This window comes from Gastrolobium bilobum, unplaced genomic scaffold (genome assembly GCF_033153095.1).
Source record: "Gastrolobium bilobum isolate Gb01-03AN ecotype WA unplaced genomic scaffold, APGP_CSIRO_Gbil_v1 utg4377, whole genome shotgun sequence".
Classification (NCBI taxonomy): Eukaryota; Viridiplantae; Streptophyta; class Magnoliopsida; order Fabales; family Fabaceae; genus Gastrolobium; species Gastrolobium bilobum.
Window position 1 is genome coordinate 370,225 of NW_026895684.1, and position 13,978 is coordinate 384,202.

The 13,978-nt window shown below is 34.1% G+C and overlaps 3 protein-coding genes across 4 annotated transcripts; all 3 read left to right on the forward strand.

Annotated features, from left to right (window-relative positions):
- Window positions 1-2,699: 2,699 nt before the first annotated feature.
- On the forward strand, window positions 2,700-6,404 carry LOC133289917 (probable mannitol dehydrogenase). 2 transcript variants are annotated; one of them, XM_061487949.1, is made up of 5 exons: window positions 2,700-2,884; window positions 2,983-3,096; window positions 4,280-4,790; window positions 5,417-5,594; window positions 6,006-6,404. In XM_061487949.1, exons 1-5 carry the CDS (start codon window positions 2,787-2,789, stop codon window positions 6,206-6,208), a joined length of 1,104 nt encoding a protein of 367 aa, XP_061343933.1. In that variant the 5' UTR covers window positions 2,700-2,786; the 3' UTR covers window positions 6,209-6,404. The 2 variants fall into 2 exon arrangements, with proteins under 2 accessions (XP_061343933.1, XP_061343941.1); XM_061487957.1 differs by having other exon boundaries at window positions 2,703-2,884; window positions 5,417-5,570; window positions 6,006-6,403.
- A 963-nt stretch (window positions 6,405-7,367) lies between these two features.
- LOC133289865 (citrate-binding protein-like) lies at window positions 7,368-7,953 on the forward strand. Its single transcript, XM_061487886.1, has 3 exons — window positions 7,368-7,574; window positions 7,736-7,804; window positions 7,894-7,953. The coding sequence occupies exons 1-3, from the start codon at window positions 7,368-7,370 to the stop codon at window positions 7,951-7,953; spliced, it is 336 nt and encodes a 111-aa protein (XP_061343870.1).
- Window positions 7,900-13,765, forward strand: LOC133289872 (citrate-binding protein-like). The gene is made up of 2 exons (XM_061487898.1): window positions 7,900-8,021; window positions 13,379-13,765. Exons 1-2 carry the CDS (start codon window positions 8,016-8,018, stop codon window positions 13,763-13,765), a joined length of 393 nt encoding a protein of 130 aa, XP_061343882.1. The 5' UTR covers window positions 7,900-8,015.
- Window positions 13,766-13,978: the final 213 nt, after the last annotated feature.

Below are 13,978 nucleotides of genomic sequence, written 5' to 3' on the forward strand. Positions count from 1 at the left end.
CTGAAATGGGTGTAAAACACAAACTTTTACCCCCTCTAGGCATTCGTTATGACCTTTTATTTTTTTCATGAATATGGAAAAACTTTCGCATACTATTTACACAGCTTCGCAAGTTAACAGGGTCAAAGAAAGGATATACACACTCTTAAATTTTAAGTTAAGATTATTTAAATTGAAAATAAAAAGTTGAAATCAAAGTAAGCTTTAAATTAAATGTGGTGGATTCATCATTGTTTACTCACTTTTTATAGAAATATAGAAGAATTTATCCAAAGTATGTGTTAGTATTTTCTCTCTTCGTTAAATTTAATAATTACAAATTATTAATAAAAATTAAGAAAAAACTATAAAGATAATTTTTGACATTTTTGTCTAAAATAAAATGTGAAAGTTGTTAATCTCTACTATGAATGTTAGTTATTCTTAATTTTATATATTTTTTTAAGTAAAGTTTCATGTGTAATATTGTTCAATAAAATAAGTAGAGATAATAAAATCCTTGTTGGAATCCATTAATGGCGTACCAACCTTTCCATCCATGCCATGCCACTATGAAGTGAAGGGATTCGGTGCCAATTTGGAGAAGCAAGCCATTCATTACAACATTATATTTCCAACTACCCATTTTTATTTATCCGAATCATTGGATATGTCAATGTATTCATTGAGTGTGGCTAATTACTAATTAGTGCCTAATGTATAACGCCAAAATTAGATAATAGGACAATGTCTTGCAATTAGTAATAGATGTGAACAATGTGTATTTAAAACCAAGAACAACAATATTATCACATATATTTAATTACGATTGTTATTTAATTTTATGATTATAAAAATAATTAAAAAATTAAATTTAATATGAGGGTATCATTAAGTACTTCTAAATAGAGCCAAAGATAGCCTCCGAGCTGATTGGTAAGTACAAGATATTCTAACAACGTATATTTTGATATTCATTTTTAAATTTTTTCAATTATTAGTAAAGCTTCATGTTAATCCCGCTAGTAAAGAGAGGGTATACAATATATCAAAAATGAACTTAATTTAATAATATTACCTTAAAAAATTGTCAGGAGAGTGCAAAAGAAATATAAAAAATTAAGATAAGGAAACTTATAATTTATTGATACTTCTTACTATATTCTGTCCGAATATTGTTAAAATCATTGGGAGAGGGCATAGTTTGCAATAGATAAATTACTTCGACAATTTTATAGTTTCACGAAATATTCATAAAAAATTGAAATATGTAATAACACAATGTAATATGGAAAATTCGAGTCTTATATTGGACATTTTGTCATTAAGACAATATTATCCTCTCTATGGTGCTTAAAATTCATGAATAATCGTCTCTCAGGATAAAAGTCTCCTAGGATAAAATAGATTACTTTTATTCTTGTGATGACACTTCTACATTGAATAGTCTCATTAAACTCAATCTTTGTCTGACCAATGGCAAATGCGAATGCAATGGTAAAAAGATAAAGTCACGATTCAAAAAAACATCTATTCAAATATGAAATAACTCATCCATTCGACACGAAATGACGCTCATTTTCCATAATTAATTCCAAAATATTCAATATCTACAATAACATCATTTTTTTTCAATGGTATTGGTTAGATATCTGCTAAGGATATTAGTCAGCAGGAAATACATTAATTTTATAAGTTTTATTAATCCAATTTTGAGAAGAAACATTTCTCTAAAAGTAAAAAATAAATAAATTATGCTACTTTTTTCAATGCTATTTAATTCGTATGTAATTGTTAGTATATTTGTAAGGGAATACGTATATAAATTACTATAATTATTATTTTTAAATTATTAGCACAATCAGAATCATGTCAAATTTATTTGATTTAATTTGCAAATTAAAATTGTATTTAAATATTTTTAAAAAATAAATAATTTAATTCGTAAGATCTCATAACCCAATATTTAAATTTATAAAATTACCCAAATTAGATATATTTTGATTTATTTTTAAATAAATAGACTATTTTACCTGTTTTAAGGATTTGTTTCTATCTTTTATAAGAGTAAAAATGTAAAATAATAAAATAAAATAAATTTCATTTTTAATGACTTTCAGACTTAAGAATCGAATTCCAAATTAGTGCAAGTCCTTTTTTTAATGAATTATAAACATAAGATTTAATTCCTAAATCAAATTGAATAATTATTAATAGTTTTTAATCACATAAATTCATTTCAAAGTTTATGGTTAGATTGAAATTTTCTGTCATAGATTATATTTGTAAAATACATACATACTTTTGAAATATATAAAAAAAACCATTTAAATAATACAAGAATATTAAGACTTGTGTTTATTCCTTCAAATTGGTCTACCCCATACAAGGAAACTTTATATATTAACTTTACATATCTATATTAATATTATATCTAAAGACACGTTATATTTATAAATTTTTTTGTTTATAAATTATTACAAACTACACATTGTTCTTCCGGAAGAACATAGTGTAATTTGTAAAAAAATTGAAATTTTTTTATAAACGGATGTTTCCCTTTATATTTATTGATATTGAGAAATTAGCATATTGATTTATTTATTTTGTCAGAGCGCATTAAAATCATGCTATATAATAATAAAGAGCATTCATTCATTGATACTGGCATTTATTATAGCGCTTTGTTTCGGCGGTGCTTTATTTCTCTATATATACTGAGGATGCATTGGTGATGTGCGACATCACAACTCAACCAAAGAGAAAACAGGGCATAGCATAACAGACAGAGAAACAGAGAAGAAGAAATGGCAAAGTCCCCTGAAACTGAACTCCCACTCAAAGCTTTTGGTTGGGCTGCAAAAGACACTTCTGGCTTACTTTCCCCTTTTCATTTCTCCCGAAGGTTCATATCCTTTTATTTATTTATTTATTTATTTTGATTATTCTATTTTTTTCATTTTATCAATCTCATTTCACATGTCCCGCCTTGTGATTTTGTAGGGAGAATGGCGATGATGATGTCACTCTTAAAATTCTTTTTTGTGGGGTTTGCCATTCTGATCTTCACACTGTCAAGAACGATTGGGGTTTCACAACTTACCCTGTTGTTCCCGGGTATGATCCTTTTTTGTTTTGTTTTCGACAACTATCTCATGCACTTCTTATTCTCTTTTTTTTGTCACAATTTGTTTGTTTATGTATTTGGTCCTTTGTCCTTTTAAAGGACCTACAGAGAATTTTATCATTTTGAGTAAGATGAAAAGATATACAATAAAATTTAGGGTTTTATTTATACATATGCGGTGACAGTAGAGGTTGAGATAGATTTTGGTGCAGAGACATTCACTAGTGGGGCCCACATTTTTTAAAAATAAAAAATTAAGTCAGACAGAGTTTGATGAGTCTATGTCAAGAGATTAGAAGTGACAGCATAAGTATAAATATTTTAAATAAAAAACAGTAATTTTATCTAAAATTAACCCCACTCTAAAAGGATAGACATTTTTGACTTTGTTCATTCAAGTGTTGAATAGAGTAGAAAGTGGATGCTGAGCATCACCTTTCTCCCCTTTATCTTTTTTTTATTTTCTCCTTTACCCCACAAAGAAAAACAATAAAATAGAGGTTATAATATAATATATTAATATGCCATCTTATATCAATGTATCGTTGAATGTGGTGGGACACATATCCATTACTTTTCATTAAAAACACTCTCTTGTGATGGTTGAGTCAAACACAGTTTTATTTTGGAATTTGGATCTCAAATTCTTTATAGACATAATTTGTCTTTGAACTTTAGTCAACTAAGCGAAGAAAAAACTAAACATATCATCAAATAAGGATCCGGAATGGATCATTTGATGTTAGATTTTCGCTTGATCTTGATATTTGAGAATTTTCCGTTTATTATTTTCTTGATAAACATTCATAAATTTTGATAAGACCCTATCTATTTAATGACTATGAGAGAGAAATACAAAAATTTTATATGATTTTGCCAGGTAAAAATCTCCCATAAAAGGATCCTGAATCCTGATCCTGACCACTTACAATTCAAATTGAATTGCAGGGTGATACAGTTGTGATCGGACCGTCCATATTTTTCTATACCACATTTTGTTTTATTATTTCATATAAAAAAAAAAAATCACGGTGTGTGCAAGAACAATAATGATTACAGCTATAAGTGTACATGGTGTATATCACCTCACATCAAATTAGCCATGTGTTCTTGGATTAAAATGTTGGTGTGTAAAAAATGATATGCATTGACTTTTATAATTGTGTTTTGCAGGCATGAAATTGTTGGTGTTGTAACAAAAACCGGAAATAATGTGCAAAAATTTAAAGTGGGGGATAAAGTTGGAGTTGGTGTAATAGTGGAATCTTGTCAGGAATGTGAGAATTGCCAGCAGGATCTGGAGAGTTACTGCCCTCGACCTGTCTTTACCTATAACTCTCCTTATAAGGGGACACGAACCCATGGTGGCTTTTCTGATTTCGTGGTTGTTCACCAGCGGTATGTGCTCCTATTTCCCAACAACTTACCACTTGATGCTGGTGCTCCACTGCTATGTGCTGGGATTACCGTGTATAGCCCAATGCAATATTATGGGATGACAGAGCCAGGTAAACATTTGGGAGTGGCAGGGCTTGGTGGGTTAGGTCATGTTGCAATCAAATTTGGTAAAGCATTTGGGCTGAAAGTTACTGTCATTAGTAGCTCTCCCAACAAGGAAGCCGAGGCCATTGACAAACTTGGGGCTGATTCTTTCCTTGTTTCCTCTGACCCTGTAAAAATGAAGGTAAGTGAGATACAAAACTAGAAATCAGTTGAAGGAACTTGTTTCATCTAGGTTCTGGTTTTGACAAATTTACTTGTTCTTCATTAAGTTCTATAGGAATTCGTATGGATAATGATATTCTCATTATGCTTCTCTGTGATAGCGAATAATTTATTCTTTTGCATGTTATAATTTACTATTTAAAAGTTGGGTTATTGACATATTTCAAAGTTGGATAATGATGTTCTTTTATGTACTGTTTAAAAGTTGGGTTATTGACATATTTCAAAAGTTGTCATCAAATAATAGTGAGTTAATACCAAGAGCTAGCTACCATAGAGAAGTGAAAAAAGTTGCATGATAGAAAGTGATTTGAGAGTGTCATTGTGCAAATTACAAACCTAGACAATATAATACGATTGCGTACAACAAAATTGTAGAACATAATACTTTGCAGCTGTAGTCAATATTAGCTATGTAATATGTCTCAAAGCGAGAAAACCTCACTTCCTCCCTCAGATGTAGAATATAAGAAACCAACCATGTTCTGCTTCTCCATGATAACAATAGTAAAATAACAGAATGAATGGTTATAGAATTGCTCATAAGTCATAATGCCTTTGTATTTTTGCACGTATATTTTGCAGACAGCTATGGGAACTATGGACTATATCATAGACACAATATCTGCTGTTCATTCCCTGGTTCCACTGCTTGGTCTCCTGAAGCTGAATGGGAAGCTGGTCACTGTGGGATTGCCTACCAAGCCCCTCGAGCTGCCTGTCTTTCCGCTAGTTGCAGGTAAACCATCAATAATCCAATATGGTACAATGTGGTTTAGTATGTTACTAATAACACAAGGTGAAAAAAAATGACTTTAGCACAGGTTGTCCCTGAAAATAGCCTAAGATGAAAGGCACCCGGAGTGTAATATGTTCATTAAAAAGCTGAATGACATGCAATTGTCGAATTCATTATAGGTTCCAGATTTTCTAAAACATCGTCAGATATAATACATTGGCATCTGGTTTTTAGGAAATATATTTTTTCAAATTTAGTAGTTGCTTATTTGTTTTATCTGTTATATATTTAATTCCATTATGTGTAATTTTGTTAGTGATGTTTAAAACCAAGAATGAGTATCTATCCTCGAAACTTTCAGCAGGTCTGCATATCATTAGTAATACATGGATTTGTCCAATACAGTGACTAAAGTTTCCTATGTCACACTTGCAGGACGGAAGCTTATAGGGGGGAGCAACTTTGGAGGGATTAAGGAGACTCAGGAGATGCTTGATTTCTGCGGAAAACACAACATAACTGCAGATATTGAACTGATTAGGATCGATCAAATCAACACAGCCATGGAAAGACTTGGCAAATCTGATGTGAGATATCGCTTCGTGATTGATGTGGCCAACTCCTTCTCAAGTTTGTAGAAGCCACTGTGATTCTTGCATGTGAGGCCTTAGATGTCTCAGTTTTTTGGCAATAAAGATTGGTATATGATGCCGAACTTTAGAGATGAGAACATCCTCTCTTTCCTTCGATAGAATGCTTCAGACTTTAGAATTTATATTATGTTGCTTCATCTTTATAATATCCCGTTTTCTTTTGGCGGAACAAATTCCTAAACATTTTTGTCTAAATTCTCAATCCAACCGGCGATTGTTGAACTTTTATCCCTTTGTTGGATTCATTGCTTCCAAATGCAAGAATTTGTTTGCTAGTACATTTTACGATATGCGATTTTGTGCTTAAGAATTTAAAGTAAATATTTTGTTTTAAGTAAAAAATTAATAGCGTACCTGCCCTTGAAAGCAAGGTTTTTTATTTTTTATTTTTATTTTTTTATTTTGGTAAGTAGGTTTTTATTTTTATTTTTTGGAATAAGTAAAATCTTGTGATAAGGAAAGACTTTCCTGGAAACTTACTGAATATTTCAAAAGGGTGATTGTCTTACTTCATCTTAGTTATAATTATTTTGAGATAATCGCTGCATTGTTTATTCCCCTTATTTTGCTTTCTTACAAGTAAAGCGCCAATATGAATTGCTGCAAATGACAAATTGTAGGGAAGAACTACTCATAATCCCAGAAAATTGTTTGACGTGAAAGACTAAGAAGATAATATAGAAGATAACACCCTGATGGCGATCTTTATCCACTGAAATAGCAATATAGATACAAAGAAAATCAACTTTGTAAAACCATAACTACTGTTTTTATTTTAACCCAAACCATGTCCAACCACCCCCCAACCATGATTTTACCAAATATGTAATTTGTGAATAAAACTCAATTTGTACACCCCAGATGAAGTAACATGCTACCTTGTAATAACAAGAAGTGAAAGAAAAAGGCCAGTGACCGTCACAAACTCTCAGGAAGCCACTGTCTCACAGACAGATACAAATATGTAATGACAATGGAAGTTGTTTTGGAACAAGTAAACTTTGTTAGATGTGCTTAGAATATTCTTCAACTTATGATTATTCTGCAGGCTATACCTTAGTATTTATATTCCATTCTCAGCACAATCAAAACAGCTTCCGCTTGAATCAGCAAATTCCCTGTTCCTCATCTTGAGCAGAAAGATATGGGAGTTTTGTATCATATTGCTCTTCTGAGCATGGCTGTTTATTTTTCATCAATCATGCACACCTCATCAAGCATCTTGCCAGTGGACTTAACACTTGGCTTCACTGATTTACCACTGAACACTTCCAATTTTCATCATGACAAGCCTTACAACTTACCAATAAACCAACGTTATAGTTTTATAGATGGGGTACACAAGTTTTGGGTATATTCCACAGACGAACCTCTGTCCCGAAATAGCCCAACAAGGCCTCGATCAGAAATCCGCATTAGTGTAAACTGAAAAATCTCATTTGAACATTTCATTCAAATAAACACACTATATTATTTATGTGGCTCCTAATATATATTACCTATACCTTGCAGGGATACGATTATTCATCTGGGGTATGGCAATTTGAAGGGCAAGGGTTTGTGCCTAATGGTACTTCTGGTGTTTGCATTATGCAAGTGTTCGGGTCACGGCCTCCTCATGCCACCACTCTTATGGTTAGGACCTATAATGATTCACTTTTTTATTATAGGAATGCAGTCCTGGTTCCAAACATATGGGACAGATGGTTCCAGTTAAATGTGATCCATGATGTGGAGGCCTCAGATGTGAAGGTTTATGTTGATAAGGTTCTAGTTTTTGAAGCTCCGGGCCATGGTGGTAGGTCCCATTACTTCAAATTTGGTGTTTATACACAAAATGATCCTTCTTACTACATGGAGTCAAGGTGGAAGGGAATTAGAGTTCTCAAAAAATGTACATGATTATACTTTGGATCTATATTCCCCCGTTATCCAGTATCTATGTTTCACAACATTTGGTTAAATAAAATAAAAATGATGAGTACTAACTATAAATAATGGTGTTTTTTTTTTTGAAAATAAGTGGAATTAAAAAGAACTAAAGTACATAACAAATCCTTGGGTAAGCTACACCCGTCAGATCACTAGCCAGTAAGGCCTTACACTCAACTGGAGGGTCATGCAAGGTATGCACCCCCAAATCCAAAAAATTATACCGCCGTTTGGTATGAGTCATTTTTTAGGGTTTTCAGGAAACTGAATTTTTTTAAATTTTAAATTTTTGGATAGTATCGTATACTGAACATAAAAATCATATTTTAAAAAATCGAGATTCTCATAAAAAAAATAAAAAAAATTCTCACGTACCAAATGGCCCCTAAGAGTGCGAGTTTATCAGCAACCATGTGCCTAATTTTTACATCCCATTGCCTGTGAATTAACTCACGAATCCTACCAACAATTGGAGCTAAGGGATGTTGGGGGCTACAACCGTTGTTGATAAAGTTAATGGCCAGCATTGAATCTCCTTCCAGCCAGAGCTTCCTTACACCAGCCTCCCAAGCAATTTCAATTCCATTTAAGAATCCCCAGAGCACCGCTCTTGAGGAAGTACCAGCTCCAAGGTTTTGGCAAAAACCAACAATCCAGGACCCAGTCTCGTCTCTAAGAATCCCACCACAAGTGGACTTCATACCTCCATCAGCACTGGACCCATCAACATTCATCTTAAACCACCCCGTGTCAGGGAATTGCCAACAGATCAAGCGTTCCTCCTTATTCCGCGGTTGGAGACCCTGCTCGATGAGCATCGTTGATGTGAGCGACAAAAATTTTTGCCCCTCTTATCAGGGACTGTTGCGAAGGAGATTTGCTCTCGAAAACTAGAGTATTGCGGGCTTTCCAGATAAGCCAACACAGGTCCCTCCAAACCTGGTTATGAATGAGCTCCACCCTATTTAGATTTTCCTTGAGCCAAAGCTGGAGAGGTGCTGCGAAGAAATCCGTCCACTGAGCCCATGGAATAACTTGCCCCCAAAGCTCCTTCGTCCAACTGCAATCTCTCAGCAAGTGCAAAGTATCTTCGCAGCACCTGGGACACAAGTTGCTGTTTGAAATATGCCTGTACAGCCTATTGGCATTAGTCAGGAGAGAGTTGTTAGACACCATCCAGAGAAAAGCTTGGATTCTCTTAGGTCCCTTCCACGACCAACCTATATCCCAGTTTGAAACATCATTCTTGAACCCATCCTGCATGAGCAAATCATAAGCAGATTTACTGGAGAAAGTACCGTCAGAAGTGAGTCCCCAAATGACGAAATCTGGGCCATCAGTAGACTTGGGGGGCATTACGTTGGCAATAGCAGCACAAGACTGAGGGGAGACAACCTGTTCCAAAAGGTTCCAGTTCCACGCCCCAAGAGAATCAACAAACCTGTTTACTTTCCAAAGGCTAGCTTCTTCAGGTAATATGGTAGACTTTTTAAATTATGTGTTGAGATGCTTTGGAAGCCACTGACACAATAATGACACAAGTTTTATTAGCCACTGACGAGGTAATAAAACATCTTCCCTGAAGGTATACTTTTCCCTGCACTTATTTAAATGCCTTATTATAAAGTTGATCTAAGTTTTTAAACTACACTAGACTTTTTAAGCTCGGTCTAGATCCAAAACCAGATGAAGGTCCAAACCAAGAAGGGCCCAAAAGCCATAGAACTTAACCACGAAGCATATGCGTACATTTCGTGTAAATGTCTCGGACATCTTGCATTCATAGCTAAGTGTCCACTAGTAAAGCTATGCAGGCAAATGGGATGTGGCGAGATCAGCCGCTCAGAGTCACTTGATCACCACATGAAAACCAATGACTGAATGAGAGCATTAGCTTGTCGCAATATTTATAAGGACTAGCTTGACTATAGGTATCTTGTCCACGATATAGCCTCTGCAAGGCCATTACTCTCCACCAATGGGAATGAACACCTCATACAAAGGCGGCATAAGCAAGGCATCCCTCCACTATAAATACAGAGGCATTCGGCTCAGGTAAAATCATCTATTATTAAATACTTGAACTACGTGAATATTGAACTTGCTTGAGCATCAGAGTGCCTTACAAGTACATCCCCCAGTCTCCTCAAATTGCCCAAACACCAGTGCACCAGCCTAATCATCTTGCCATAGAACCTAGGCTATTTCGCCAACAACCTATCATCTCAGCAACACTCTCTTCATCAACATCCTCTACATCAACCATGTGTGGACCAGCCTAGCCCTATAGTTGTTGGACGGCTCAAAGCTAGAAAACAAAATATTTACAAGGGAACATGGTACAACATACTTGTTAGCCTTGTAGTTTAATGGGTTAATTGTTATGTAGTGTGAACTTAATAAAAATAGATATTCTCATATAAAATTTTCACACCTTTTGGCGATTTGAAAAGAGAGGTCATAAGAGTTTATTTTTATCTCTCAGTGTTGGGATATTCAAATGTGTTGAAGTCTCACATTGATTGGTAATAGGCTACGTAAAATTCATATAAGTGGATGGATCCAGGTTTTGAGTTGAGACATGATGTTGGACCCATTTTGTATGGTTGGTCTAGCTTAACCCATTGGTGGTGGTTCCCTGCCATAGGCTCCTCCTAGCCCACCTGACAATGGTATCAAAGCCGAGTTGACCTCGAGATAGCATAGTGTTTGACTAGAGACGAGTTGAGCACTTGAGCCTATAGTACTAATGTGGGGTTTCACATTTGAGAGAGAGATTGTTGGGATATTTAAGTGCGATGGAGTCTCACATTGGTTGCTAATTGATTAAGTGAAGTTTATATGAGTAAATGGACCCATAAACTTAGTATGTTAAGATTTTGGATTGAAAAATAATATTATACCCACTTAGTATGATTGATGTAGCTTTGATAGTCCCTGTCATGAGCTCCTCTAACCCAAGTTAACAATAACTTTATCTGAAAACTTCCTATGAGATCATATATTTCCCTCGACTCAAAACACATTAGATCATCGGGTACCACACCACAATGATTGCATTGTAACATTACAGGCAGAGAGACTTGTGTATATGTATATATGTTGTAACATTACCTATATGTATATATGTTGTAACATTACCTACATATTTTTATCAATGTGTGATGTTGAGAAGTTTTATCATCTAGTGATTCCTAGCTAATCATATAACCAACTAGTTTGAGCCCAAGACTTCATTTATTAAGCTTCGATCATCAAATTAAGAGGAAAATATGGCACTGATTATAACTATATATAGCAAAGCTACTTTCCTGGAAAATTTTATTGAACATTACAAAATGGTAATTGTTTTACTCCCTCTTAGTTATAATTTATTTTGAGATAATCGATGCATTGTTTATTCCCCTTATTTTTATTTCTTACAAGTAAAGCGCTAATATGAATTATGTTGTTCTAACCAGCCCCTTTAGGCCCAATAAGATGGGCTCAATCTTAAAAGGATAACAAGTCTTCCCATATATCTACACTGCTACCCACTGTGCATTGACAGTAAAGTAGTATGTCTTGTCTCAATGATAAGATTTGGCTAGGTGGTACAGCTTTCCACTCTAAATATTCCCTTCTCCTATTAAAGGAAGGAGCTAATCTTATCATCTTTACATCTATGAGCTATTACAACCTAGTCATTTTACAAACCAGCTTCTATATACTGCACCTGGGAAGCTTCTCCAAGGCCATGGTTGCTAAGAGCACCCCTATATTAACATATTATATCACTTGACGAGAACATCTATAACTCTACACAAATAACAAATTGTAGGGAAGAACTACTCATAATCCGACAAAATTGTAATATAGATAAGAACACCCTAATGGCGATATTAATCCAATGAAATAGTAATATAGATACAAAGAAAATCAACTTTGTGAAAACCATAACAACTGTTTTGTTTTTTAACACAAACCATGATTTAGGACTTAAAATCATGTCCAAACACCACTCAACCATGATTTTACCAAGTAGGTAATTTGTGAATAAAACCCAATTTGTACATTTTAATTTGGGGGTTTGGAAGTAACATGCTACCTAGTAATAACAATAAGTGAATGAAAAAAGCAAGTGACCGGCTCAAACCCTCAGGAAGCCACTGTCTCACAGACACATACAAATGTGTAATGACAATGAAATTTGATTTGGAACAGGGGAACTGAGTTAGATGTGCTTAGAATATTATAATTCTCCTACAGGCTATATATACCTAGTATACATTCCATTCTCAGCATCATTGAAACAGCCTCCACTTAAATCACCAAATTATTAGTTCCATTGAAATAGTCATTTTGATGAATAACATGCAATAACATAAAAATTGACCATATGTGTGGGGAGTTTTCTTCATTATACTTTGTAAATCATGGTTTGACCCAACAAAAAATCAAGTTTGTAAAACCATAACAGTTTTTTATTTTTTAAGACTTAAAATCATGTCCAAACACCACTCAACCATGATTTTACCAAATATGTTACTTGTGAATAAAACTCAATTTGTACACTCTAAATTGGGTTTTTTGATGTAACATGATATACCTTGTAATAACAAGTTAAAAACAAAAGCCAGTGACCGTCCCTAACTCGCAGGAATCCACATTATCACAGACACACACAAATGTGTAATGACAAAGGAAGTTGATTTAAAATAAGTGAACTTTGTTAGATATGTGCTTAGAATATTCTTCAATTTATAATTATTCTGCAGGCAATACCTAGTATTTATATGAATCATTTTCAGCCTAACTGAAACAACTTCCACTTGAATAACCAAATTCGCAGTTCCTCATCTTGAGGCTTGAGCAGAAAGATATGGGTGCTCTGTATCATATTGCTCTTCTGAGTATAGCTGTTTATTTTTCATCAATCATGCACACCTCATCAAGTATCTTGCCAGTGGACTTAACACTTGGTTTCACTGAATTACCACTGAACACTTCCAATTTTCATCATGACAAGCCTTACGACTTACCAATAAGCCAACGTTATAGTTTTATAGATGGAGTACACAAGTTTTGGGTATATTCCAGTGACAAACCTCTGTCCCGAAATAGCCCAACCAAGCCTCGATCAGAAATCCGCATTTTTGTAAACTCAAACATCTCGTTTTATTGAAATACACACTCTATATACTATTTATGTGGCTCCTAATATATATTACATATACCTTGCAGGGATACGATTATTCATCTGGGGTATGGCAATTTGAAGGGCAAGGGTTTGTGCCTAATGGTACTTCTGGTGTGTGCATTATGCAAGTGTTCGGGGTACACCCTTCTGGTAGCAATCTTATGATTAGGACCTATAATGATTCACTTTCTTATTATAGGCATCCACTCCTGCTTCAAAACATATGGGACACATGGTTCCAGTTAAATGTGATCCATGATGTGAAGGCCTCTGATGTGAAGGTTTATATTAATAAGGTTCTAGTTTATGAAGCACCGGACCATGGTGGTAGCTCCCATTATTTCAAATTTGGTGTTTATACACAAAATGATCCTTCTTACTACATGGAGTCAAGGTGGAAGGGAATTAGAGTTCTCAAAAAATGTACATGATTATGCTTTGGGTCTATATTCCCCCATGCATATATTATATCCTGTATCTCTGTTTTACAACATTTGGTTAAATAAAATAAACATAATTGTACTAACTATAGAAATAATGGTGCTCTTTGAAAGATAAAATATGTGTAATTAATTCGTTCTAGTTATAATTGCTTGGCATGTGTTTGAAATTCTATTAATTATACGAACCCAAAACGATGGTTT

Coding starts and splice junctions, on each gene's coding strand:
- LOC133289917 (XM_061487949.1), top strand. CDS start 2,787: ATGGCAAAGTCCCCTGAAACTGAACTCCCACTCAAAGCTTTTGGTTGG. Junction 4,791..5,416: donor CTGACCCTGTAAAAATGAAG/GTAAGTGAGATA, acceptor TATATTTTGCAG/ACAGCTATGGGAACTATGGA. Junction 5,595..6,005: donor ACCATCAATAATCCAATATG/GTACAATGTGGT, acceptor TCACACTTGCAG/GACGGAAGCTTATAGGGGGG.
- LOC133289865 (XM_061487886.1), top strand. CDS start 7,368: ATGGGAGTTTTGTATCATATTGCTCTTCTGAGCATGGCTGTTTATTTT. Junction 7,575..7,735: donor ATGGGGTACACAAGTTTTGG/GTATATTCCACA, acceptor TATACCTTGCAG/GGATACGATTATTCATCTGG. Junction 7,805..7,893: donor TGCCTAATGGTACTTCTGGT/GTTTGCATTATG, acceptor TTTTTATTATAG/GAATGCAGTCCTGGTTCCAA.